Source organism: Penicillium vulpinum (assembly GCF_028829585.1).
Source record: "Penicillium vulpinum strain IBT 29486 chromosome Unknown utg000002l_segment0_segment0, whole genome shotgun sequence".
Classification (NCBI taxonomy): domain Eukaryota; kingdom Fungi; phylum Ascomycota; class Eurotiomycetes; order Eurotiales; family Aspergillaceae; genus Penicillium; species Penicillium vulpinum.
The window spans coordinates 473,765-500,448 of record NW_026643242.1 but is presented as its reverse complement, the minus strand read 5'-3'; the positions used below and the strand labels follow the sequence as shown (position 1 = coordinate 500,448).

Here is a 26,684-nt window from a genome sequence, read left to right as displayed (position 1 = left end):
TATACTTGAGGTCTCTCGCTCTCTCCTCTCAACTTTATACCCTCCCCCGCAGTCACACGAGCCAGCCCCTCCGCGTGACGAAATCACTTCGTCTTCGCCAACATCCTCGAAGACCTCACCCCCCAGCTCGGCAACGTGTCGAGAGAGACAGGTTCGGCGTTGGCCGACGGCCTCGACAGGCTGGATTTGAGTCAACTGTCTGAATCGACCCTATCGTCATCTGTATCCGCCTCGTTCGATATGTCGTCCTCAGAAGGGGCGCCGGAGTCCTGGATTTCTTCGTTTTGTTCATTGATGGGCCATGAGTTCTTTGCAGAGGTGTCGGAGGACTTCATTGAGGATGATTTCAATCTGACTGGTCTCCAGTCCCAGGTTCCGATGTACAAGGAGGCACTAGAGATGATCCTTGATGTGGAGCCGGAGGATGACGAGGAAGAGGAGGAAGAAGAGGAGGAAGAGGAAGATGAAGACGATGCGCTCGGCGGTGATCAGCCTGTATACAGACGAGCAGGCGATCGGCGACACGCCCGAGTTGCAAGCGATTTGAGCGTGATCGAGAGCTCCGCTGAGCTCCTGTATGGATTGATTCACCAACGGTATATCACCTCGCGACCCGGCATTCAACAAATGCTCGAAAAATACGAGATGCAGCATTTTGGCACCTGTCCACGAGTCAACTGTAACGGATGCAAAGTTCTCCCCGTGGGCCGGTCCGACACCCCTGGTCACGAAACTGTGAAGCTTTTCTGCCCCGGTTGCATGGATATTTATACACCCCCCAACAGCCGTTTCCACTCAGTCGACGGCGCATTCTTCGGTACAACGTTCGGATGTCTGTTCTTCATGACATTCCCAGATCTCGATATCGGGCCGCGTCTTGATGCAGCGTTGTCAATTATGTCGCCCCGGAGCGGATCAACACAGTCTCGCACTGGCTCCCTGACCCGAACCCCGGCAGGTCGCCAGGCGCAATCGCCCACACCCGAGAACCAGCCGCTGGAAATCAACGGCGTCCGGACACCCAACCTCTGCCCTGGACTCGGCAAGGGCAAGATCTATGACCCCAGGATCTACGGCTTCAAGGTCTCCGAGGTCTCGCGTGTCGGCCCGCGCATGAAGTGGCTGCGTATGAAGCCGAAAAACGTTATCGAGCTCGATGAGGCATGGAATCACGAGCAGGGGCTGTCTCCACAGGAAGGACGCGACGATAAGGACGGTGATACCGAGATGAACCCGGAACAATCGCAAGATACCGCTATTGCGAACCGCAAGAAGGCCCCGATGCGGCGCCGGCGACCAAACCTGGGCGCGTTAGTCTCCACAGATCCGATGGACGTGCACGGCCGATGAAGAGATAAAATACTTGCATTCGTGGTTGTTTCCAAGATCGAATCTACCGTGTCGTGGGAAGATCTGTACCATGCCCTTGACTGTGGAATGATTGGTTCAAGAATTGATGACGATGATGACAGATGTTTGAGCTTGGTTTACTCGCTGCTTTGAATGGGATTTGTTTTTCTTCTAATCTATTGGGATTTTTATTCTGTCTGCGCGCATCTTCCCTGGCCTACTTCCATGATCCTCTTATTTCGAATACCAGGATCAATATGTACCTCCCTATTCATTGTTTGATTCTTATTACTGTTTTTTTTTCTGACCGTAGACTCAGCACATTACTTTTTTTTTTTCAAATGGAACGTGATAGTAGTACACACATTGCTTGTCCTACTATCTTCCCACTTCCCCATATGTCTCAGAGTAGCTCAGCATTCAAGGGCCCACCTACATTAAAAGACAAATCACCATTGCTAAGAGTAAGAGCCTCAGGTACAAAATTCATTATAGATCTGCAAGAATAAAAAGCTGAGCCTCCACCTCTGAGGCTCTCCAACTGCATGTGAACGTCATACAACGGGCTCGTATACCTACATACACCGGCGTCCCCGAGGTAACCCAAAATAATTAGAAATCTTTAAACTCAAACATTCCAAATATGCAGCAAGTTCCCGAGTCCGTTCAATCAGCGTCGGGTTGCTCGTTCCCCAGACCTTAACTATCGGCGACGCCGATGTCAAGGGTACACCATGCCCGTGCCACCTATGACAACAGTCTCGTATTTAGCTGCCTTGCTCCGTACTTCGTTATTAATCTAATTTGTAAGAATCACTCATAATGACATATAATTTAGAAATTCATCCAGGAACAAAAGCACATATTTTTATAATCCAGAAAATCGATACATAAACAGAAACCGCTAAAGTATTAGTGCACCGGACTGGCGGACAGGCGGAACGGCGGCTGTGCGGTCCACCTAGAAATTCCATTGGGGATTTAGCGTATATGCGTATAACAGTTAGCGTATACGTATATGCAAGGCCACACAACCCTGGTCAATTATTGGGGTTGGGCGCGTAAACAGTATTTGGCTTGGCTTGTCCTATTTGCTGAGATAGTGGTGTAACGCTGGAACCGTCACATGGGGGTAAATCCTCAGGCCAAGGGCGGTTCTTTGTTTGGTGACGCGTGTGATTTCCAAGCATTGGATGGTGCCGTTTATGGAGGTGTTATTAGTGGGTCTTGGCTGATGAGTACATTCTTTGGGAGGTTAGCTTTGTTTGTTTTAGTTATAGGTTAGTTTAGCTGTCTTGGATGAGGGGGTTTGTATATTGCCACGCTCCTCTCTCCTTCATTTTTCTTTTTTTTGTTACAAGATGTCAATGTAGCTAGGGGATCGTTTTCAGTTACTGGACTTGGCGGTTTTTTATTCTTCTCCCTGTATCTTCAGCGCTAACCAAGTATGTAGTTCCTTACAGCCGAACATATCAATCTCCACCGGTGGTCTCCAGTTACTCCCATTGCTATATTAGTTTGAAAGAATGTTTTATCGCTTTCCAGGTAACAGTGTCCAGTATCCTAGTAGTACCTCTAAATATATATCTGTCATAATGTGAGGCGATATACGGATCTATGGACAAATGGTGAGATTCTTAACTTTAAAGACCCTGCATAATCTTATATCTTGGCGCTGGGTGATGTGCCTCGAGAGTCAGCCAGCAAATTCGTTTGTCATCCTGATATACTCCGTTATATATCCCAAAATTGTATTGAATGGGTAGTGGAAATGCATGTTCGGTTAGTATAGTCCTGATGTATATCATCTGTGGGTGCTGCTGTTTCTTTTTTTTTTTCTTGTTTGCTTACCTACCTCAAGTCCTGCTACAGCGAGAATAGTAGCCCTACTCAACTATGCTTCCTGGTTATAAATACCTTTTCCCTACAATATCCCCATAGCTCGGAGTAAATTTTATTTGGGCGGATTTTCGCCCTCGGGGGGGCATCGTCCCAAGATTCACTATATGAGCCTCGTATTACTCGGGTTTCAGAACCCCAGGAAAACGAAAGGGAGCGGACATCTACCAAGCTCTGGAACAATCTCCACATCTACGAGGGGAAGAATGCATGCACCTTCATTGGGACATTTGACGCGAATAAAGAGTTCCGACGACATTCCGTGACCTGTATGTAGGCTACGAAGGTACTCTTCTAGCAACACGACTGGAGCAGTTTTCCTCTCCAATCAAGATCAAGCATATTCATAGAGTCTTTTAGAACTTCTAGAAAACCAGTTCAATAGGCTTCAAAGCAATGTCACCAAGTTTAACGCAGATAAGATATAATACAGTAGCTACCTGCTGCTCTCAAGCCGCTATATACAACGCACTCGGGAAGATCGTGGAGCTAGAATTTAAAACAAGCCTTTGATTACTATACTGAGAGTTTGGTTACTATACTGACAACCCGTCAAGGTTCGGGAACTATAATTTAAATTATTATTTCAAATTCTATAACATATCTATAAACAATGATGAGCGCACGTTCTCTCTTCACCCGTCAGGAAGAGCCTGAGCCTAAATCTTCCAATTAATACTCCGGTGTTTCAACCTCCTATGATTATAGGCCCATATGGCACATGGTTGACAATCTAGTAGATATGCATGCGCAATTAGTGCCACGCACTGCCGGCAACACCGGGCCATTTACTCCGTACTCTAGAACCTCCAGGAATAATTGACGATATGGGCCAGCAAACAGCCCCCAAAAGGCCAAAGCCATAATCCAAGCGAACTTTGACCGAAATCGACCGAGTTACTTAATTTCCCGTTCTCTATTTTCCATCCATGTCCAAAAATAGTCCTATCTATGTAAAAAATACTCCGTACGCGGTACGGAGTACTCCATATTAAGACGCTAGACTAACCATGTGTGCAGTATGCACCTCGACCACAAGTCACCGCATCGATTTCCTTATTTGTCAAGGTTAAAATCCTTCGCCCAATGAAGAAGTTCCAATGTGGAAACTGAAAGACCAGACCTACCGTTCCCAATACTGCGGTCTCCCGTGCTGACTGCGGCCAGCCCCGCTGCAGAATGTGGAGTTTGACGGCGCATGTCCCTTTAAGGCGCCCTATGGGTCTGGACGGCGATAGGTTAGTTTTAGGTGATTACTGAGAATGAATTATTGCCATTTCAACGGGATTCGCGTCCAGCTCGGTTCTTGGCTGGTCACATTAGTGGATATCTCTGGGAACTTTGTTCTACTGCTCGTCACAACTATGATTTTTTTTTTTTTCGGTTGCCTATTCCTGTTTAGTTTGTTTACTTTATCTAGATAGGGTTACTCTAAAACTAGGACATGTTGTACTAGAATAGTATATTGTATGGTATGTGCTAGTAAATAGTGGGTAATGGATATACCTTCCGTCCTCTACTCCGTACACCGGACTAAGTGTTTCTCGGCGAGAATTCCAAAATTGTAAAGAAGCCAAGAAGAAGGCTGAAAGACCCTTCCCCCCCCTCTCTATTCTTGATCGAGATTTCCCAGTTTCATTCCAAATTGCTCGGCAATATTGACCACTTAACATGTTTGGCTTTCGCCATAGATAAGGTTGGGGACAATGCGGGTGAATCACTGCAACATGCAATATGCAACATGCAACGTGCAGAGAGGGGAATATCAAAGAGAATAATAATCATTTTTTAAAAAGGGAAAAAACACCTTCCTTTTTGGCTAAATAAAGAGTCCCATCTATGCATATCTCCATATTATTGATCCACACCAGTCAGGGATTGGGGATAGGCGGGAGTGCTGCAGACCAGAGCCGCCAACGATAAGCAGATCCCACCTCTCAAGCTAAACCAAGACAGGAAAAAGAAGACCATTGGTTGACCTAAGTACAATTTCCATGCATTTAGCCCTTTAACCTCTCGCCCCTAAATCCTGCCATGTAGATTGAACGGGAGGAGAAACTATGCTGTACGAGATACGGCGAGTACCTAAATTATAGCTGTTTTGCCGTTCAGCCCTTTCAGCCCCAATCTTCTCTAGCCTTCGTAGACTTTCCGGCCGAAAATCTTGTGGGGCAGTGGGTTTCTAGCAACCTACTATCATTTTCTCGGGATTCTTGGTATATTGCGTATGGCAACCGTGCCACGGGACTTGGATAGCAACCATTGGAGGAGTTAAAGGTGCGGCTGTTCCTCCGAGACCTTTGGGATTCGGATGTAAAATGTCTCTACTAGCCGGGAGAAACATCGCCAATCCGAAGTGGATGCGACTGTTGGGAAAATAAAAAAGCCAGAGTACTGGGCGTGTTTTACTTGGCTCTAGTGTTCGGTTAGCTTTCTTGGTGTGTTTATTAGTCTCGAAGGATCTCAATGTGTTGTCCTTGGCCAAAGTACAAATGCTTGAAATGAGGGGGGGGGAGGGAACCCCAAGGGTTGAGGCGCAGCAAAAACCTCGGACCACCTCCGTACCTATGCGCATATAGTACAATATGTAACCGGGATAGTGGGTTTGATGGGGGGAGTGGGTTTGATGGGGGGGGGGCAGACGGAGGATATTGCAGATAGTAAATTGCAGATTGCATCATCCGATGAATTTATTGGAGTTTCGGAGTCCCCTTCTGAAATTCGAGGCGGATCTAGGAATCCTTTTCATCAAAACAAATTCAAGTGGCTGCTTTAGTCGAACTAGGCAAATGCCGGGATAAACAAGTGCTGTGGGGTGTGGGTATTGTCTCTTTCTGCAGGGATCGGGATTTTCCCAGCAGACTGGTCCCTAGTTAACGGTTAATGGACTTCGGTGAGTTTGAGTTGTTTCTTGAATCATGTATGAACTTGTCCGCTTTAAGAAGTTGGTCTTGGTCATCTATAATGTTAACATACTAGGATTGTTAGGGCTATCAAACTGGGGAAACATCCCCCAGAAAGAATAGATACTACATCAGATCACCGTTGAGACAGAAAAAGAGTAGTCTCCGGTCACATAAAAAAAGTTTCTGGCTAAGCTGAAATTGAAAATGACGCACGGAGCTTTGGGGGCCATGGAGTTATGCAAGTTGGCTTTGGATCAATCCACCTATGAGAACCTTTTGTGTATGTATAGGAGATTCGTTTTTTTTTCTATAGCTTATCAAATTCGCCATCTGTACTCTGTAGATCTGCATTTAATCAAAACAGAGAGACAAAAAACAGAAGTCCAAGAACAAAAGAAAAAAAAAGAAAAAAAAGTAAAAGTAAATAAACCCATTTCAACGTGGCTCCCTAGCTCATCCCTGTTCCCTTTTAACACCACGCTACCAATAAGAAGAAACATCAACGCCAGTTATCATGCAGCTATCTCGTCACACATAAGGGAAATAATAAAAAAAAAGGGCTAACACAAAACAGAAAACAAAAAAACCAATAAAAAGCGAAACAATAAAAAACACATGCAAAAGCAATATACTCGGAGGCAGAAACAAAAAACGTGGCGGATGGATTCGAATCCGGCGTTCGGGGTCTGGACGGGCGGAAATACCCGTCGGGCTTTGACGTCCCCGATCTTCCCGATCGCCTTACGGCCGTAGATCGTACTCATACAGACCATGCATTGAGCGAGGTGAGCATGGGGCAGATTCCGGCGTGAGCGGGAATGTGAAAATAGATGCCTCTGGTGACGTTGAAGGTGCTCGCTGGTCCTCGTAATATGCAAGCGCTGGCATCTGAAAAAAAAAAAACACAGACAGATATTAGCTGACTGGTCGATGAATGGATTCAGCGAGGAAAATGTACCGGAAGCGCAGAAGGCTGATGTTGGGTATGAGCCTGGGCTTGCTGTTGGCACAGGTCGATTCCAGCCATTGTTGCATAGCTCATGCTGAAGGGACTGATCAGATCTTCGTCGTAGGCGAGTTTGCGGGCTTGCATCGATGGGAGCACGGGGACCAGAGAGGGAACGGGCTCGCCATATTCGGTCTGGTATGCGATTTCGCTGTAGCTGCTCGGTGCTGCGTGGTAGATGGGGGACTGAGTGTATGCGGACTGTCGGTAGGTGTCATATGGTGACATGGGTGGGTAGGAGAAAACTGGTGGGGGTGAGGCAGAGAGCTGGCGAGTGCATTGCTGGGCGAACATGGTTCCACGGTCCTCGGGGGAATAGTATTCGTACGAGGAAGCTCGGTCTGACGGAGAGTGAGACTTGACATCTGTAGACTTGGACGATCGCTGCTTGGTTCGTGTCTTTGGTGATGGCTTGGGAGACACTGGCTCTGCGTGTGATTGTTCTGGCGAAGCGGAAGTTGCAGCTCGTCTCTCAAGGTCCTCCAGGCGGCGCTTCAACTTCTTGCCTATGTGGGTTCCGAGTCAGAATGTATGAGAATCTGAGATTCCTTTTTTTAACTTACGATAGTTGCGCTGGGCAATACGGTTTTGAATGCGTCGACGCTCTGCGAGATCAGAGATCTTAGTCCAGTCCTCGTTTGGGTTGGCATTAGGACTGAATGCGCTGCTGTTGCTGTGACTACCACGAGAGCCTGAGCGGCCATCATACGATGGAGAGCGATTCATGGTAAAAAAAAGGTAAAAGGCTAGGAGCAGAGATAAAGATAAAGTATAGAATAGAGAGAGTAGATAAGAATGGAGGAAGGTAGAGGTAGATATAGAAGAAGAGGTGATAACGGGTGAGGCTAATGACCCAAGTGGATGCCAGTATATTTATATATAAGAAGAACATAAGGCTCCCCATTGATCAGCTGGAATTGGTTTTTCGGGCCTTGCAGCTAAGCCCCGTCGCGATAACCAGGTCAGTCCGTGCTCGAATACCATTAGACTCGACCTGCCATGTGCACAAAGTCCCGGTTTTTATTTTATTTTCTTGTTTTTAATTAATTTGCTCAGGGATCCACGTTCAGCCTCTGTACTTGGGATTTTATGAAACCCCCTCATTCTAATCACTCTAAATAGTTAATACACTAAATCAGTCTATGACACCTAAATCTATTAAACCTTTTTAGGGCTATGATCACCAAGCCTTACTCAAACTACCAAACCTACTAAAAACACCACTAAAACAAAAAAAACCACTAACTTACTGAAACTACGAAACTACTAAAACACCGACAGACCGGTCAGTTACCGAGGATCTCAGATCTAACATGTAGCACCAAAGTGGTACGGCGTATGATCAAAATCCAAGACGGTAGGATGGATTATTGGAGTTGGGCCGGGACACGCTAACCAGACGTTCGCTTGGAGGCGATCCTCATTCGACCTGACTGGCCCGAGACACGATATGCCCAGGGATGAAACGGGATGCGTGGACTTTGGGGTTACACCTTTGCTTTTCACTTTCTTTCTCTATATTCTCACGTGGGTTGCTTCAGACGTGCACGGTCGTTAACCACGTTTTTAATTTTTTTTGGTCTTCATCTTGGCAACGGACTAAGGGGATAAAGATCTGACTCTTTGGCTGATCTTGAGGATTATTCTAGAGGTATTAGAGTATTGGAGTTTTCAACATACAGGACTATAGAACCAGAAAGAAAAAGAAATTATATGTTCTGGGGAGTCTAGGCGCCCTGGAAAGTCGGGCCTATATCGCCTATAAATGCTCTTTGAACCTCTGTTGGGTCCTGCGTATATTGATTCACCCCTATGCCTGTATTGGATTCGGCGATATCTCTGTAATTAACGTCACTTTGCTTTTTCATTTTATTTTATTTTTCATTTATTATTTTAACCATTATTATCTTCCTTTCTGTGATAGTGACCTCATTGACGCGCTTCCACTGGTTGCCTGATTGGCGGCATCGCGAATACCAATCTAGGCATATGATGCGCCCTAAAATCCGTACTCTCCGTACACCCGCACTCCGTAGTTAGGAATTAAGGCCCACTCGCTTGCCTACTGCCTAGCCTACTGCCTAATATACTGTCTAGCCCCCGGAGATACGCTTAGACCCAGATGCTTGACTCCGAAAGAATACAATACGAACTACGGAGTACAAATTTGAAGCCCGACAAGGGGAGGGGGAGTGGGTTAGAGGGGGGGGGGGGGGGCGGGAAGGGAAATCCACAAAATAAAAGAGAGGCTCTTTCCAGGTAAGACAACTAGGCTATGAATAGGTGTCCTTGCAGGGTCTCCCCACCAATACGGGGTCGGAGTTAATAACAAGAATGCCGTGCGTATTAGGAACCAACTCCGCTAGTGCGTCGCCCTAAAGTCCTGGGCCATTGTTTGTATAGGGCTGAGCTGGACACCTTCTTATTCCTGATCAAGTAATATCGGGGAGTCATCTCATGACCTCAGTGACACGCTGAATGAACACAACATCTCAGGTACCCGGTACATAGTTCTCTTCACCGCTGATACTGTCCAAGCCTCCAGCTGGAATTTGAAGATCACACAGCCATCCTAGTGGAAACTCTTCCTCCTGCAGGGATTGTAGCGAATCACATACCGCACTGGTCCCCAGATGCTTGAATGGGTTGCATTGTGAGCCTTCTAGTAACAATCTAGAAGAATGTTCCTGGCGGTGGACTATTATGCAGCCCCCAACTTTGCTGTGTCCGAGATGCACCCCCCTCCCTCCCCCCCATGACACACGCATGTCTGCAGAATGCCTTGTCTTTTTCCCCATTGTGTTTATTTTTTTTTTATTTTTTTTTCTTTTTTGAAGGATTTGGAGTTACGCAAGGAATATCGATGACGGCAATCTCCGAGCCTCTTTGTATGGTTCTGGCACGTTGTCGTTCTCGCGTAGGATTGTTACACTAAATATGAAATGGACCGAGTGCAAAAGCCCATCCAAGCATACCTACTGGGTGTGCCAACTTCATCCGACTTCTCTGCAAATATATTTGCCTAGATCGGGGAGGTTGGACAAGGCATCCAGTGCTGAAGCTGGATGCGATCAAACAAAACAATCTCCGAAACATCTGCGAGTCCATGGCAACTTCAAAACGAACATGGTTAAGATGTCCAGCTTGTTGCTTCCTCTTCCAAGGGTTGTTTCGAGTCGCACCAAAAACATCGGCCCTCTGTACTTAACTTTTCCAACTTTGTGTTTTGCTATATTTATCCTGTACAAGTCAACAAGTCCGGAAGTGAATAATCATAAACTGTCATCGGGGGTATCCCAAGATAAGAAGCTGACCAGTTCCTCCTTCAAGCCACTCACAACTCCAAGTCCGGTTATTTTCCGTAATGCAATATAATAATTCATAAAAGCGTTCATTGCAACCCCTCAAATATGCCGAGCACTAAATCTGACCTATGAAATCAAACAATCCCCATTGTTATCCATGCGGAACATTCTGAAACGCCTGCTGTGTGCCGCTGTGCTTCTAAATTTTGCCCCAATATGTAGGCAAAGGGCGTACAGCGTGAGCCTGAAACCTTCTCTACAGGAAAAGTCGATCTTTCTGTTCATTTTCTGCATGCCCTCTCGCTTGACTTGTCGCATCTGGGTTTAGCCACATTCCACGTGGTCCACGTGCTGCAGGTCGCATGTATTTCCTTATTTTGGGTCTAGTTGCAGCTGGATATCTGCAGTTGATCCAGGGTGTATTGCTGCGACCCATTCACCCGAACTATCAATTGATGATATTGATTTGGTCTCTAAATCCTTGCCATTAGGTTGACTTGTACTGCCCTATCTCGAAAACCGTCGAATGCAAGGGGCCAGAGGTCAACATAGAATTGCAATGAAACACGTGGGATTATGAGTATTATGGGTACGGGTGGCTGTCAATCGTCAGCACTGTGTTTGTACAAGGTCAAGCTGGACGATCTGACTAACATATCTGGATCTTCATGTGTTTGGGGGCATCAGGTGGTCTGGCAGATGTTTCAGCATTGTCTGTGCTTGATGCTGATCGGATCATCGGCCTTGGGTGGGGGCTATATCCATCGCTGCAAGGGAACGATTTCGAGTCCTGTTCGAGCTATTGACCTTATTGAGATAATCCTAGCCAGATTTTTCTCTTAATGATAGTGTAGAAGTTGCGTCATATCTTGAGTCAAAGTAAAATGCAATAAAATATTATTCTTCTTCGACGTTTATGTTGTAGTACTTGATCAGTTGTCGCTGTGATTTTGGCTATCATTGTTGGTAACTAGTCAGCGTCCTGGATGAAAATAGACCTACATGATTTGCTAACTTCATCACTGAGTTGTCTTCTTGTTGAGCAAGGTATATGTAATTAAAACATTCAAGCCTACAAAGTGGTAACCGCAGTCTGTAACATAGGCGAAGGATGAACTATATGTCAGGCAAACAGACTACCTAGGCACGACGTTGTATCTAGACTGTTTATTGATCGATAGATTTAGCGAACCAAAGGCCAAATATATGTTAATCAAGTAAGTCCTATGGGTTCGAGTATAATGTATGTAGTACATAATGACATAAATAAGGGTGTTTCTTCTGGTATAATTTGGAGGTTTTGACTTCAATCGAATCTATCAACAAATCCTGTGTGACTTTTTCTTCTTTGCACATTCCATGAGCAATGTATTCTTCTTCCCCTCTCTCTATCTCTCTCTATCTCTCTCTCTCTCTCTCTCGCTAAATCTGTCATAGATCTTTGCGTAATGTAGACAATTTCTTGCCGATATATAACTACATTCTGCTCGCCATGATGAGGATATATATAGTTCCATATATCTTCACCAGACTGTAAACTTGTTGAAAATCATGAAGTCATTAGAACGCTTTAACAGCATCCTTATTGCCTGATGAATTCTTCATTTTCCTCCCGCTATAGGCTGTTAAGTGGGGAAATCGATGATCAGCGAGCAAACCATGGCCCTGGGGCCGTTTCATGTTCATTAGTTTCAGAAAAGCTTAACTGGACCTCGCTACTCCAATGCCTTCTCTGAGTCAACGCTAAAGGGAATCATAATGAGCTAATATTTGAATAGCCGCAGGCTAAATTGCAAAGCCTGCGGTGTGTTGCTACACTACAACTTGAGGTGAGCCAATGGAGTCAAACCGACTTGATAAGACGCTGGATTTCTCCAGCAACTGTAGTTTGTCAATTCTACAGCATGTGTGGCACTCAGGGTATACACAGGCTTCCACCCTGTCCAATACCTCTACGAAATGGTTGATTCAACGAAAGGCCGAAAATAGCAAAGTTCAGAAAAGCTCTCTATATAAAGAACCAAGATCCAGATGATCATGTAAAAGACGCTCGCTGCTGTTCGGTAGTCTTGGTACCCCAAATATTCAAGCAAAATGCAAAATTAACCAAGAAAATACCGCACAAGCAACGACTTTTGAAATCCTAGGCACGGAAGCCTTTTTATCTAACATCTCTGTCTTAGATTACAACACTACAGATTGTTAGTATATCGTCATCCAGGTTCAACAATGATTAGTGCCAACTTACCTCCAGGGGTTCTTCTCGTCACCGTATTGGATACCCTCGATCCAGTTCTTCATCTGGAGAGCAATCTCGCCAGCCTCCTCCTCCTTCTTCAGACCACATGCAACCATCTTACCCTTGTAGCTAATGTTGCGGACCGGGCTGACAATGGCAGCAGTGCCAGCACCGAAAACCTCGAGCAAGCGGCCCTCCTCAGATGCCTCGGCAACATCGGACATGCGAATCTTACGCTCTGAGATGTTCCAGCCCTCAGGAGCGAGTCTCTCGCGGGCGAGGGTCAGAACGGAATCACGAGTGACACCCTCCAAAATTGTACCGTCAAGAGGAGCGGTGATCAGCTCCTTCTGTCCAGTCTCCTTGTTCTTCATAGCAATGAAGAGGTTCATAGTGCCGACTTCGGTAACATATTCCTCCTCGCCGAAGAGCCAGAGGTTCTGCTGGAACCCACGGGACGCGGCCTCAAGTTGAGGTAGAATGCAGGGGGCGTAGTTAGCTCCAAGCTTCTTGTCACCGACACCGCCGGGCCAGGCGCGGACGGCGTAATCAGTGGCCTCCAGGTCGATGGCCTTGAAGCCAGTTGGGTAGTAAGGACCAACGGGGCTAGCAATGACAAACAGGAGAGCGGATCCTGGTGGCCCAACACCCAGAGTCTTCTGGGTACCAATCATGGTAGGGCGCAGGTACAAGGAGTAGCCACGAGCACTGTGAAGTTTAGCGAGGATGTCTATCTGAGGTACACAGGATCTACTCACTCTGGAATGAACCGGCTGTCCAACTTTACGAGTTCTCCAATGACCTTTGTCAATTCATCACCGTTCACAGTAGGAAGAGCAATGCGCGCAGAAGACTTGTTCAGGCGTTCCATGTTCTTGTTGGGGCGGAACAAACGGACGCCGCCGGTGCTGTCCTTGTACGCCTTCATGCCCTCAAAGCATTCAAATGCATAGTGGAACACACAGGTTGCAGGATCCAAGCTGAGATTCTGGTAAGGGACAATGCGGGGTGCGTGCCATCCGTCGGTAGCTGTCCACTCCATGGAGAGCATGTGATCTATAATTTCTTCCGGTCAGTGCTTGGGAGGCAATAAAGCGTACACATTGCCTTACCTGTGAAGTACTTGCCAAAGACAAGATCCTTGGAGTCCATTGGCTCCTTGGGGGTGGTAGTCTTGGTGATAGTCAATTTCGAAGCATCAAGACCTGGGAGCTGGGAGGCAGTCGCTGTGGAGGCGCTGAAAGCCCTCTGCCATGTCCGGCTGGCGGCGATGTTCTGTGAGGAGAGGACGCGGGGCATTGCAAGTCCAGTCAGTGCCTGTCGGCGAGCCAATTGGTGAAGCGACTTCATGACTGTGGTGGTGTTAGGAACGATCCAAGGGCCAGCCAAGGGTATAGAGAGGGGAGAGTGTGTCAATTGAGTCACTGGAAGAAGTATAAACGTACTGGAACCAAGGAGGTCAATGGGGTTTTATATTACAACTAGAAATATGACTCTGCACCAGAACCGCAGTGTCTCTACGGAGCTTGACGACAACTCCGATGAGTCGGAGGCCCCCAGATGGGAAGTTCTGCCACCGCTCTGTAGATAAAGATGTTGTTGGCCTCTTGGCCAATCAGAGGCTGCAAATTAGAGTTGTTGGCCGACTTCGGCTTCCTGCGGCTTGTGTCGGGCGTCGTGCCTGAACTCTCCTTGAAACCCTGAGGCAGCAAGATGGGATCATGTGATGAGAACCGATAAGAAGAATGGCTGTTATCGACCTCGGGAGGACCCGTGGACCTGAGGCCATATTGCGCGGGATATTGACCAAGTATGCAACTCGTGGACAATTCTCTTAGCCTTTGAGCTAATGTTTCTGACTCCCAATTAGCCCTCGAACTCCAACACCGGCCTGCCTCTCATTTATACTCTTTTTAGCCACTGAATTGTTGAAAATCATGTCTTGTGCTGCCTACGCCGTGACGACACTGTGAAACTAACAACACCCTTCATTCCGTCGACTGTCGTGTCGATAAATCAATCCACGCCTGCGACCTCACCACCATGTTTTCCTCTGCGCTCAAGTCGTTCAGTTCCAACATTTCCGCCAATTACCAAATCTCACCTAACCCCACTGTCTACTCCGGCCCCTGGAAAATCCACGATGCAAAGAAAAAGTCTACAGGAACGACGGCATCGGTGTTCATTTTTGATCGCAAATCACTAGACACACGCTCTGGCGGCTTTGGGAGGAGTTCTGGTTCCTCCTCCAAGAAGCTGCAGGACGATGTGATCGAGCGACTTAAGCGCGAAGCTAGCAATCTTGCGCGCCTACGGCACCCATCCATTCTTCAGGTGCTCGAGCCTGTAGAGGAAACGCGTAATGGCGGCCTCATGTTTGCCACAGAGCATCTTACCGCCTCACTCTCCGGGCTACTCCTAGAAAAAGACGACCAAGAAAATACCACACGCGCTGGTTCGCGAACAAGCCGATACGTGATTCAGGAGGCTGATGGAACTCGGAGAAGAAGAGATGTGGAGATCGATGAGTTGGAAATTCAAAAGGGACTCTTGCAAGTTGCTAAGGGTCTTGAATTTCTTCACGAGTCTGCGGGCTTAGTGCATGGAAATCTGAACCCGGACGCCATCTATATCAATGCCAAATCAGATTGGAAGATCTCTGGTCTGGGATTCGCGGGGCCTCCGGACTCTTCTGAAACTCGTTCATCCCTTCCGCCATTAGCCGTGTCTGAGGTTCTCTATCAAGAACCAAGGCTTCCCGCTTCAGTACAGTTGAACCTGGACTACACGTCGCCTGACTTTGCCATGGACTCCAATGTATCGTCAGCTGCCGATCTCTTCTCTTTGGGTCTCGTCATCATCGCTCTGTACAACTCTCCCCATGTGTCGCCTCTGCAAACGAACGGAAACTTGACCACATATAAGAAACTGCTGAGCTCTCCATCTTCCACTCCATCACAGAGCAATAATTTCCTTTGCTCGAAGCCAATTCCCAAGGATTTACTTTCCCATGTCCTACCAAGGCTCATTACTAGAAGGCCAGCTCAACGGATGAATGCTCGAGAATTCCAGCAATCCCAGTACTTTGACAATATCTTGGTTTCCACTATCCGGTTCTTGGAATCTTTGCCAACAAAAAGCCCCAATGAGAAGTCTCAATTCTTGCGTGGCTTACAACGGGTACTGCCTGAGTTCCCTGTTTCTGTCTTGGAGAGGAAGCTATTGGGAGCGCTGATGGACGAATTGAAGGATCGGGAACTCCTCCCGCTGATATTGCAAAATGTGTTCGGTATTCTTCAACGAATCCCCAACGGACGCCGTGTATTCCCGGAGAAAATCATCCCTCATCTGAAGGAAGTCTTTGGAACTGGCCCAGGCAAGGGAGCTGCTGAACGAGACTCTAAGAAAGATGCGGGCCTCATGGTTGTGTTGGATAACATGAAGCTGATTGCCGATAATTGTTCAGGGATGGAATTTAAAGATGGTGGGGTTTTTCAAGCGAAACCTATGAACCTCCAGCTGACTTTTCTTTCTAGATATTCTACCCCTGATTCGGCTAGGGCTGGATTCTCCCACTCACTCTTTGGTAGATGCTTCCCTTAAATGCCTCCCTGTAATGCTCCCGGTTCTCGACTTCAGTACGGTCAAGAACGAGGTATTCCCTCCTATTGCTACCACTTTTAGTCGCACTAGCAGTCTTGCTATTAAGGTTCGCAGTCTAGAAGCTTTCAGTGTGCTTTGCGGGGCCTCTGCAGAAGCTTCAGATGGGCTTGACGATGATTTTTCTGGAATCCAGGCGAGCAAGTCAAAACCAGCCAAGTCCTCGATCCTGGACAAGTATACCATTCAAGAAAAGCTCGTCCCATCCCTCAAGGCGATCAAAACAAAAGAGCCGGCAGTGATGATGGCATCGTTGAAGGTCTTTCGTCAAGTTGGAGCCGTCGCAGACACAGAATTCCTGGCTTTGGAAGTTCTGCCTGTTCTCTGGAGCTTCAGTCTCGGGCCACTTTTGAGCCTTCAACAGTTCAATGCCTTTATGGCTCTTATAAAAACCCTTTCAGCGAGAATTGAACAGGAACAAAGCAAAAAACTGCAAGAGCTATCCTCTGGCGCTGGATCAACTGGTTTCCAAAATGGTGCCGATGAATTTTCGCAGTCCGTCACAGGCCTCAGTTCGCCCGATGCAGACGGCGGTGCTGGTAGCTTTGAGCGCCTTGTTCTTGGGAAGAAGACATCTCCTGCAAGTGACCAGAGTATAGACATGTGGGGCAGTATGGAGCCAGAGCCAGCCAAGCCAGCGGTTCCGACCATGTCACCTTCATTTTCGTGGTCTTCAAATAATGCAGGCAAGACACACCAACCCAGTGCCTTAAGCCCACAGTCCAATATTGGCTTCCGTTCCATTACCCCGGATCAGAAACTGGGCTCCTTCCCGTCTCTCGCTCCTGCCCCTGCTCGGCAAGCCTCACCGGTTGCTCACGCCTTCCCTGCTATGCAGCCATCAGCTTCTATATGGGGAGCCCCGGCTAATGCCAATGTTCGATCTCACACAGGCCCGCCGGGTCAGTCTTTGGGGTCCATGTCGACTATGACATCCTCGAATCATATGTCCGGGTCAATGGCACAACCGGCACCTAACTACTCCTCCTTCTCAATCCCCCCTCCTCCCAGAGGAAATATGGGACCTAGCAGCGCTATTAGGCCCCCTCCGATGAACACAGCCAACAGATCAACGTCCTTCCAAGGCACAGCTGCGATGCCGCAGCAGGGAACTCAGAAGAACGGATTGGACAAGTATGAGAGTCTGATATAAGGGACAATTCTGGTTATTTTTCTTGGCTGATACCCCTTTTTATTGCTGTTATTGCTATTTAATGCATATACTCGGCATAGTGAAAATAGACATTGCAACAGTTGTAATTAAGTGTAAAAAGAACCATTACCAAATCAAAACCATAGTGCCAAGCAATTATAGATCGGACTCCATCGGTGATCCGACCGTGGATAGGGAGACACGTCCCTGATTGGTGCCTCTTCATGATATGTCATACCTCGTCGTGAAGCCCCTCCATATGCACCCTATGCGTGGCATTGCGCCGCATTTGTTCTCCCGGAGCTCCGTGTTACCTTTACCCCTCCATCGAATCTCTCGCCTGTTGACTCCCAGATTAGCAAACAGCTTCTCATCATCCCATCTAACTCGCGCGCCAGCTATGGACCAAAGCATCAAACAGCATTACCTGGCTGACTCACCTCCTACGGTGGTCAGACTAGAAATCAAGTCACACTTTGATACTCTCAAAGACCAAAACTTGAGAAAATATGCCCACTTCATGAGCAGGTATGGTGTTCCTGCGTTGGATCGACCTGCCAGTGCCATACTGAACAGCTACGGGGAGCTAACGTTTCTTTGAATGTATACAGAGCCGCATTTGAGGGCACGCGAGTCACCCTGCGCCAGGTTTCCCCCGAGTCCGAACCCATCTACGACCTCATCCTGTCACTCTACCATGCCTCCAGTGGCGATTGGAACAGCCTCGCCCAGAAAACACAAGTCAGCTCCGAGGACCTCCGTTTCTTCCTCGAATATGCGGGTCAATTCTTGGGAAACTGCGGAAACTACAAGGGATTTGGTGATTCAAAGTTCATCCCTCGGCTGCCCGCATCCGCGTTTGAAGCTCTGGCCTCGGCCACTGCGGAGACAAAGGAAGCTTTCCAGAAGGCTAATACCACCGGAGGAGGTATCTATGAGACCACTGAACAGTCGATGATGCACCTCGGATACCCCAAGGGTGGCCACATGACTACTTACTACCCCGATTCGCCGACGATCTCAAAAGAAGAAATCACGGCAATTGGTGACTTGATGGAAAAGAAGGGACTCGCGTTGGAGAATACCAGAATCCGGAAGACATCCTCGGGTGATTTCGAGCTTTTGATTGCATCTGGTCTTTCATCTCCTCCTGCGAAGAACCGGGATCTCGGCGATGTGGACACATTCGAGCTCGACGGAGATCTGAAGGGAAAGACGCTGCGCCTTGTCTTCGGTGATCATCAGGAGGAGATGGCAAAGATTGCACACAGTGTCAAGCAGGCAGGACTTGCTGCTGCAAATGACAACCAAAAGAAGATGTTAGATTCATATGCTCTGTCATTTGGAAGTGGATCCATTGAGGCTTTCAAGGAGAGCCAGCGCGTCTGGGTTAAGGACCAAAAGCCTGTGCTGGAGACGAACCTGGGCTTTGTTGAAACATACCGAGACCCCCATGGTGTGCGCGGAGAATGGGAAGGCTTCGTTGCTTTGGTATGATACATGCTGGATTTATATTGACTGGTGTCGCTAACATTTTCAGGTCAATTTGGAACGTACCCGAGCCTTTGGTACGCTGGTTGACAGTGCTGAGAGCATGATTCCCAAGCTGCCCTGGGGCAAGGACTTTGAAAAAGACAAGTTCCTTAGCCCCGATTTCACATCATTGGAGGTCTTGAGTTTCGCCTGCTCGGGTCTTCCAGCTGGCATCAACCTGCCCAATTATGATGACATTCGCCAGAACCTTGGCTTCAAGAACGTGTCTCTTGGCAATGTTCTCAGCGCCAAGGCTCCTAACGAGGCTATTCCTTTCATTGCTGAGAGTGACCAGGAGATCTACCGCACATTCCGTGACCCGGCCTTTGAGGTCCAGGTTGGTATCCACGAACTGCTAGGTCATGGAACTGGTAAGCTGTTGCAGGAGACAGCACCAGGGGAGTATAACTTTGACATTAAGAACCCACCCATCAGCCCCGTTACCAACAAGCCTGTGTCGACCTGGTACAAGCCTGGGCAGACATGGAGCTCGGTCTTTGGTTCCATTGCTTCATCATATGAGGAGTGCCGTGCTGAGTGTGTGGCCATGGCGCTTGCCTGCGACTTTGGCATCCTGAAGATCTTCGGATTCGGCGATGGCAAGGAAGACTTGGCCGGTGAGGCCGGCGACGTCCTCTTCGCAGCCTACCTCTCCATGGCCCGCGCTGGTCTGGTTGCCCTCGAGTTCTGGGATCCGAAGACACAGAAATGGGGCCAGGCACATATGCAGGCTCGGTACAGTATTCTGCGCACCTTCCTTGATGCCGGTGATGACTTTGTCAAGCTGTCTTACAGCAAGGAGGATCTCTCTGATCTGGAGATTCGCCTTGACCGGTCTAAGATCATGACTCACGGACGCCCTGCCGTAGAGAAGTACCTCCAGAAGCTGCACGTCTACAAGAGTACCGCAGATATTGAGGCTGGTAAGGGCTTGTACGACAGTATTACCTCTGTTGACAGCTGGTGGGGATCCACCGTTCGTGAGGTTGTTTTGAAGAACAAGGTCCCACGTAAGGTGTTTGTTCAGGCCAATACTATTCTCGAGGGCGACGAAGTCAGCTTGAAGGAGTATGAGCCAACTCTCGAGGGTCTGATTCAGAGTTTTGCAGAGCGTAATGTCTGATCTGACATATTTTTATATGAACATTGAAACGTTCAATGCTGATATATAAATGAAATACAAATACAGTATATATCTCCATCTCATCGAACTAGCCACGCATATACTGAGGCCATGTCTAAATAGCCTCACTCTTTACCGTCTTCCCAGAGGCGTGTGAATCATGACCTTTATTATCATTGTGACTTTGAGAGCGTAGGGACTACCCCTATTCTACACCGAACTACTCTGTATGGAGGACCACGTTGAAACAAGGGTTTCTTTACCAAGTCACTTTTGGTTCTTTGATTTTATTTGTGATATTCATAGTAAGATTCCAAGATATCATGGTTGAAGATGTGTGATGTACATGGTAGATGTATATTCTAAGGTTATATAGACGATGAAGATAATATTCGACTTTGATACCAAGTACAGTGTACCCCAAAGAAAATTAGAAAGTACAATAGTTCTATACCTACAACTAAGCTTTCAAATTCATTTGAAATTGAAAATCAAAACCAAAATAGGCCACCTCACAATATGTGATGGTATACGGAGTATAGTAGGGGGCTTTGCGGGGACCGGCCGGGAATAGGCCAAAGCCTATGGCATACTTGAGTTTACCGTGACTTGAGCAGGTCTAATAACATCCCAACAATAATATTCAATCTAGAAATAGCATTGGAGGAAATCCAAACTAAATCCAAACCAAAGCAAAAGACAGAGGCCACGGCACGTGCCAAGGCTTCGATGAGGCGCTCGGACTTACCGCCGTCCAGGCAAGTTGATCTACCCATCTTCCCCAACCTCTAAGCGCTCTCTTTCTGCAACTCAATCACTGCCAATTTAGCAGATGAAATTTATATCCATTCTACTCATTTTGGAATAAAGATTCTTTCATCTCGCTGAAAGTCAGTTCAGTTGGAAAACTGTCAAGACTCCTTCCCCACTTGGACGAGACTCGTCCCTGATCAGTCGCATTGCTAGACCAAGTCAGCATTCGATCATTTTGATTGCGCAGATCAGCCTGTCTGACGTGATTCAGGCAAGAATAGAAACCACGGTGTCGCGAGAAACGCCACCGTCTGAAGCATCAACCACGGCGTGCCCGCCTCATTCAACCGACTCCCTAGAGGAGGACGACGATTATTACACTGCACCTCCACCGCACTCACCAGCATCAGCATCGAGTTCCTCTCCCGCGTATCCACCGCCATTTTCATCTCTTATCTTCTCATCACTGCCAGACACCAATCGCCCGTACAAAGTTACCGAACCTGAACCCGCTTGTCCTCCAGCCTTAGCGCCCCCAGCACCTGTCGAGGAGTCGCTCGAGCCGGCCCCATCTTCGGCAGTTGCTGCTGACACAAAAACCTCTTTCTCTGAACCAAAAAACGAGGGCTCTTCAGACGACGGTGAACCACCGCCACCTTACACAGAAGGTTACAGTCCACTTGAGTCATTTACCTACGTGATGGCTGCTGCAGGAGGTGCCTCCAGCATCATTACCCAGGTCCAGCAGACCGGGGGACCGCCAATCAACACTCTTGGTGGTAGGTTTGATAACCAAGGCGGGCTGTATGGTTTGCGCTAACATGTTATAATAGATATCGGTGGAGATGAACACGTCGGTCTCGACCTTCGGTAAGATCACACATTGATTCATATCTCAATTATGCATTGTCTAACGAGTCGATAGTGGTACCCGATTCACTCTTTCGCGAGATGAGCTGTTGACTTTGCCTGAGTTCGTTCTGCTCTCTCTCTTCCCCAATGGCCTCCTCCCGGATGGGCATAGTACAAATGGTTTCCATGACGGGGATGTATTCCCGGTTGACGTATGTAAATTGCTATCTTGAGTATCAGAGAAGGTCTTTCTAACAGCTATTCTCTAGTATGACCCCATCTCACTTCAGTATATGCTTGATTTCTTCCGAACTGTTGCCCAAACCATCCCTTCATCTCTGCCTTCCGGCTCAAGCTCACCTGAAATGGACATGTCGGACGCAATGCAGGGCTCAGCCCGCGACATGCTGCAGGACCGTGCTGGAATCATTGTCCTTCGAGAGGACCTTGACTTCTATGTCATCCCTCCTCGCGCCGACATTGGACACGATGAAATGCTTGAAGTCAAGCGGGCAGCTGGTAGGTCGTTGTTGAGACAAGATGGCATCTTTTCTGGACTGCGCAAGAGCGAAGAGATTGGGTCAACTGAGCAACATCTCATTGAAATGCTGACAGCTGGGTGAGTAAAACACGAGATTTCAACCACGGGCCAACGCTAATATATGATGTAGAGGATTTGATCGTGCTGACCAGTGGGGTCACCGTGCTCCGGAGCCTAACAAGGCAGTAATTTGCAGTCTTGCACTGGCTAAACTCCGCACCGATATTCGCGGTGACCTGTCAAACAACAATTCCGTGGGCATGGCCCAGAAGCTTCTCCTGTTTTGGCGTAAGCCTGCCCGCCGCTGCTGGTGGGAGGGCATCGAGTTGGACGATGTGGAGGGCGTTGAGGGCCCAGTAAAGGTCTGGATCCGGCGTGTGTGGACTTTGGAGATGGTAAGACCCCTATCCTCGGCGAACTTGAAACCCATGATAGCTAATCCCATTGCAGAGCGTTATTGGGCTCCGATGATTTTTTTCCGTCCTTCTTTTCTTTGCATCTGTATGCGATTACCATTCCCCCAGGCCTTGTGCCTCGAAGTTTCAACTGTTATTTTTTTCCAAGTTGCATTTAAATATGTCTGCAACAAATATCCAAGTCTTTACCTTATCAACAGTAGCGCTGGCGTACTCAGCAGTTTGGGTGTTTTCATTCCTTTCAGCGGATTCATTTGCTAGTCAGATTAGTGAATTTTTTCTTGGACATCAGTTATTGTGGCTATGAAGATTGTATATGGTGCAGATCTAGAATTTTTTTAGCAATTGTGTGGCCTCACATTCCGCTTGCTTCCAAGGTTGTTTTGGATCTGAGGTATGAATGCGACAATGAGCCTAGTCCACTACATTATCATAACCCAAGAACGATGGAAAAGGCAAAGCGCCAATTGATCATCTGATGATGCTATTGATAATTCTTATTGATATGCCTATTGATCTGTTTTTTCTACAATGGTTTAGATTTTATAGCCTGAGGCGCCAAACACGTGATGTCCTCCCTGGAATGGGACTAGCGTCGAATTGGGGAAAGTCGCGCAGAATATCGATCTCAGAGACAATCTCTCCAGCTGGATCCTATCTGGATGTCTTTGACGCGATCTTGATTTTTGTCCCACATTTGCTTTATACTGTGGCATCATACAGGTACTCGTTGTTAACTTTTTCGCGCTTGGACCATTCTCAGTTGTGCCTCGCTGCAGTGATCAGCCCTTCGAACATCGAGGCGATCAACAATCGCAAGCTCCCTATTCTCCCGCCGATATCCTCGAAGGGGCATGTTATTGTGCAATTGAATCGCCAACATGTCCCCTCTCCGAGGCTACATCAGTTCCTACCCTCCGCGGATGCGCCAGTATGGAAACGCGTTGCTCACACCTGTCAATCCTCCGTCTCAGACCGGCCCGACTCCGCGCACCACAAAGCGTGGAACCACAGCAATCAATTATGCTGAAGATGGCTTTGATGATGAGGATTTTGATGAGAACGACGGACCCAGACGGCCGACTGGACTGAGGAGTCTTCGGCGCGAAGAATCCGCTACCGACAAGTTGGTGCCGTATTCAGAGAAGCTAGGCAAAGAGGTACATGCGCCGGTGGAGGTGCAAGGCCTGTTCCGCGAGTGGATGATCAAGAGAATGCTGCGACCAGCGTATGTTCCCTATTGTTAGGACGAATGTGGCCATTGACGACAGTGGCCACTGGCTTCCCCTACCATCCTTTAATCTGGCTAACATACAGCGCGGTGATTCTAGGTGTGCCGATCAACTGCAGATTCAAGCGCAACTACCCTTGACACTCGTTCCTATCCGAATTGACGTCGAAGTCCCCGCCCACCAACCCCTCGAACCATTCCCTTTCCCACGCACTGCTGTGGACCCTAGCATCAATCAGACTCTTCCTGCGTACCGCAGACCCGAACCATTACCTCCGTTCCGTATTAAGGATACCTTCTTATGGAACCTCCACGAATCGCTTTCAACCCCCGAAGAATTCGCTATTGGATTTGTTCGCGATCTTGATCTCCCAAATCCTCAAGCCACGACCATGACCATCAGCAACCAGATCCGGCAGCAGCTGGAGGAGTACGCTGGTGTCGCTCTCCACCCCCTCTTCCAGAGCACAGATGCAGGCACGGTGCCCAGTGTCCAACCGCAGACTGAACCGCCAAGAGATACGCCAACCACACCAGCTGCTGCCAACATTGCGACGCCTGATAGCGGGTCAAACGTGGGGACCATTGTAACTGTGACCAAGGAAGCGCTGGTAAATGACAGCCTTTTGAACCCAGATGACGCATATCGATGCCTGATCGCCCTCAACATCAACCTGCAAAACAAGCTGTACACAGACAAATTCGAGTGGTCTCTACTGCATCCACCTGGCATGGCTGAAGAATTTGCGCGCATCACTTGCGCCGACCTCAGCCTTGGTGGTGAATGGGTCAGTGCCATTGCGCATGCCATCTACGAAGCAGTCCTCAAGTTCAAAAAGGAGGTCTGCGAAAGCGGTGCTCTTGTCAGCGGCATCAACGGCTACGGCAACGAGATCGAGAATCTGGCAGCAAATGGCGTGGAGGCCGGCTGGCGTTACGATCCTGAGACCATCTGTGATGGATGGCAACCCCAAGTCGAGACACTGTCCAAGGAAGAAATCGAACGGAGAGAAGGTGACCGTGAGCGGCAGATTCGACGTCTGCGTCGGGAAACAGCCAGATTCTCTTCAACCACAGGTATTACACCTGATATCTCGAGGCAGAACAGTGGCAATTACTTCGAGGTGGATAGCGAGACTCCGCTCGGACGTGGAGAGAGGAATAAGCGCAAGCGCCGGTTCCGCAGCTTGAGCCCTACTGGCAGAAGTGGCACTCCCGGTGGCCGGGGAACTCCTGATACCGGATCAGGGGCTGGATACGGTGGCGGTGGTGGTACACTTTCTGAATGGTATGTGGTAGCTAGATACACATCGCTAGAATATTCACTAATGACTTTCTGCAGGGAACGCCAAAGCTGGAGATGTAAGAACTGTGCAGTGTGGGGCACAGCAGTTTGGGCTGTACGTGATGGTCCAGATGGCCCACGGGTAAGTGTTCACTCTAGAATGTACTGAAAGCTGTCTCTAACCATACTCTCCAGACACTCTGCCATAACTGTGGCCTGCTCTACGAACGTGACAAGGTGGCACCAGAATGGTCCAAAGATCTCCACCGTCACGATGTTCCCATCGGCCGATATGGCTAAAATACCAACAGCATCTTTCCCTACATCACCTTAATGTACCCTATCTTAAGCTTCAATGACCTATTTCACGCCATCTACTTATCCGTGTCCCCCTCAACCATTTAATCCGCTATCGTTGCACTTTTCTTCTACTGATCTCGGCGCTACGGCGTATTGCCTTCTGCTCTGCCACCGGCATCTGCTTTCAATTTCCATTCGCAAAATTCAGGGGCGTTATCGTCATTGTGGACCATCAATCATTGTCTTTCTTGCCTTCGATGCATGATTTCTGCGGACGACAAGAAGGCAAAGAGCTACTAGGGATTAGAGTAGACATCTAGTGAAACCAGGTAATGATACAGTTGTCCCATTTTCATTGTTGTCTCATCAAATGCTAGTGCTAGTGCTATCCCCAAGAGGGACCCTTGGTGTTTTCTTTAGCAGACCCAACGGCCTGGACGTAAGGCCCGAACAGTCTACCTCGTCCTGTCCGAAGTCCCAAGACTCTATGCACCCCTTCCCTGCGGAGCACAACTACATCAAATGACACGGAACCTCCCCCAGCCATCGGTGTCCAGCTAAAGTGATACTCAAGCTAGTGAACAGAACTATTGGATTGAGTTTACCGACTTGAAGAATGTCGAGAAATGAAAATTGATTTGATTATTGCATTGTTTACTGTAGGAAAACTAGTATGTACAAAGATCATTGAAAACATTTAGGATGATGGGTATTACATCCTAAATGCTCAGCCATGTCTTTGTGAAGTTTTTATCTAGGTGCGAACATGCAAGGAAATCAACAACTTGGTGATGTTGATATCTCTGTATGAAGGTAGGCACCGGACAGAACACTTGTCCTCTCTCCTCTCTTCTGTGCCATCTCTCTTGGAAACCTTGGAAAAAGAGAAGAGAAAGAAGAAAAAATCGGGGGCGAGGGAGGTTTTTATAGCCTCAGCAAACGCACCTTCCCAAGTTCCCTACGTTCCTACTTTGTCTCGTCAATTGATCGCACCTTCCTTGGAAAACAAATGATCAGGTGATACGTACACACGTGAACGCCTTTTCCATTTGTTGGATACTTCTGGAGCGAAACATTCCTTCGACCCCTTATAGGGTTGTACTCGAGAGGTTATCCTTCCATAACAGCATTG

General features: G+C 47.9%; 7 protein-coding genes across 7 annotated transcripts; 5 read left to right on the top strand and 2 right to left on the bottom strand.

The window, feature by feature from the left end:
- Positions 1-240: 240 nt before the first annotated feature.
- N7479_003270 (casein kinase II subunit beta) lies at positions 241-1,350 on the top strand (the record flags this gene model as incomplete). Its single annotated transcript, XM_057250967.1, has 1 exon — positions 241-1,350. The coding sequence occupies one exon, from the start codon at positions 241-243 to the stop codon at positions 1,348-1,350; it is 1,110 nt and encodes a 369-aa protein (XP_057110292.1).
- Positions 1,351-6,896: 5,546 nt separating this feature from the next.
- On the bottom strand, positions 6,897-7,887 carry N7479_003269 (bZIP transcription factor; the record flags this gene model as incomplete). The annotated part of the gene is made up of 3 exons (XM_057250966.1): positions 6,897-7,043; positions 7,114-7,667; positions 7,725-7,887. The coding sequence occupies 3 exons, from the start codon at positions 7,885-7,887 to the stop codon at positions 6,897-6,899; spliced, it is 864 nt and encodes a 287-aa protein (XP_057110291.1).
- Positions 7,888-12,645: 4,758 nt separating this feature from the next.
- Positions 12,646-14,055, bottom strand: N7479_003268 (branched-chain amino acid aminotransferase, cytosolic; the record flags this gene model as incomplete). The annotated part of the gene is made up of 4 exons (XM_057250965.1): positions 12,646-12,658; positions 12,715-13,413; positions 13,464-13,761; positions 13,818-14,055. The coding sequence occupies 4 exons, from the start codon at positions 14,053-14,055 to the stop codon at positions 12,646-12,648; spliced, it is 1,248 nt and encodes a 415-aa protein (XP_057110290.1).
- A 693-nt stretch (positions 14,056-14,748) lies between these two features.
- Positions 14,749-17,518, top strand: N7479_003267 (putative protein kinase Scy1; the record flags this gene model as incomplete). Its single annotated transcript, XM_057250964.1, has 2 exons — positions 14,749-16,189; positions 16,242-17,518. The coding sequence occupies 2 exons, from the start codon at positions 14,749-14,751 to the stop codon at positions 17,516-17,518; spliced, it is 2,718 nt and encodes a 905-aa protein (XP_057110289.1).
- Positions 17,519-17,747: 229 nt separating this feature from the next.
- On the top strand, positions 17,748-20,174 carry N7479_003266 (dipeptidyl-peptidase III; the record flags this gene model as incomplete). The annotated part of the gene is made up of 3 exons (XM_057250963.1): positions 17,748-18,046; positions 18,130-19,009; positions 19,059-20,174. The coding sequence occupies 3 exons, from the start codon at positions 17,748-17,750 to the stop codon at positions 20,172-20,174; spliced, it is 2,295 nt and encodes a 764-aa protein (XP_057110288.1).
- An 871-nt stretch (positions 20,175-21,045) lies between these two features.
- N7479_003265 (putative general stress response protein Whi2) lies at positions 21,046-22,791 on the top strand (the record flags this gene model as incomplete). Its single annotated transcript, XM_057250962.1, has 6 exons — positions 21,046-21,706; positions 21,761-21,797; positions 21,853-21,991; positions 22,049-22,398; positions 22,451-22,715; positions 22,771-22,791. Coding segments are annotated over 6 exons (1,473 nt in total), but the record flags the coding sequence as incomplete, so codon positions are not given.
- An 826-nt stretch (positions 22,792-23,617) lies between these two features.
- On the top strand, positions 23,618-25,552 carry N7479_003264 (putative RSC complex subunit Sfh1; the record flags this gene model as incomplete). Its single annotated transcript, XM_057250961.1, has 4 exons — positions 23,618-23,964; positions 24,068-25,255; positions 25,310-25,394; positions 25,448-25,552. The coding sequence occupies 4 exons, from the start codon at positions 23,618-23,620 to the stop codon at positions 25,550-25,552; spliced, it is 1,725 nt and encodes a 574-aa protein (XP_057110286.1).
- Positions 25,553-26,684: the final 1,132 nt, after the last annotated feature.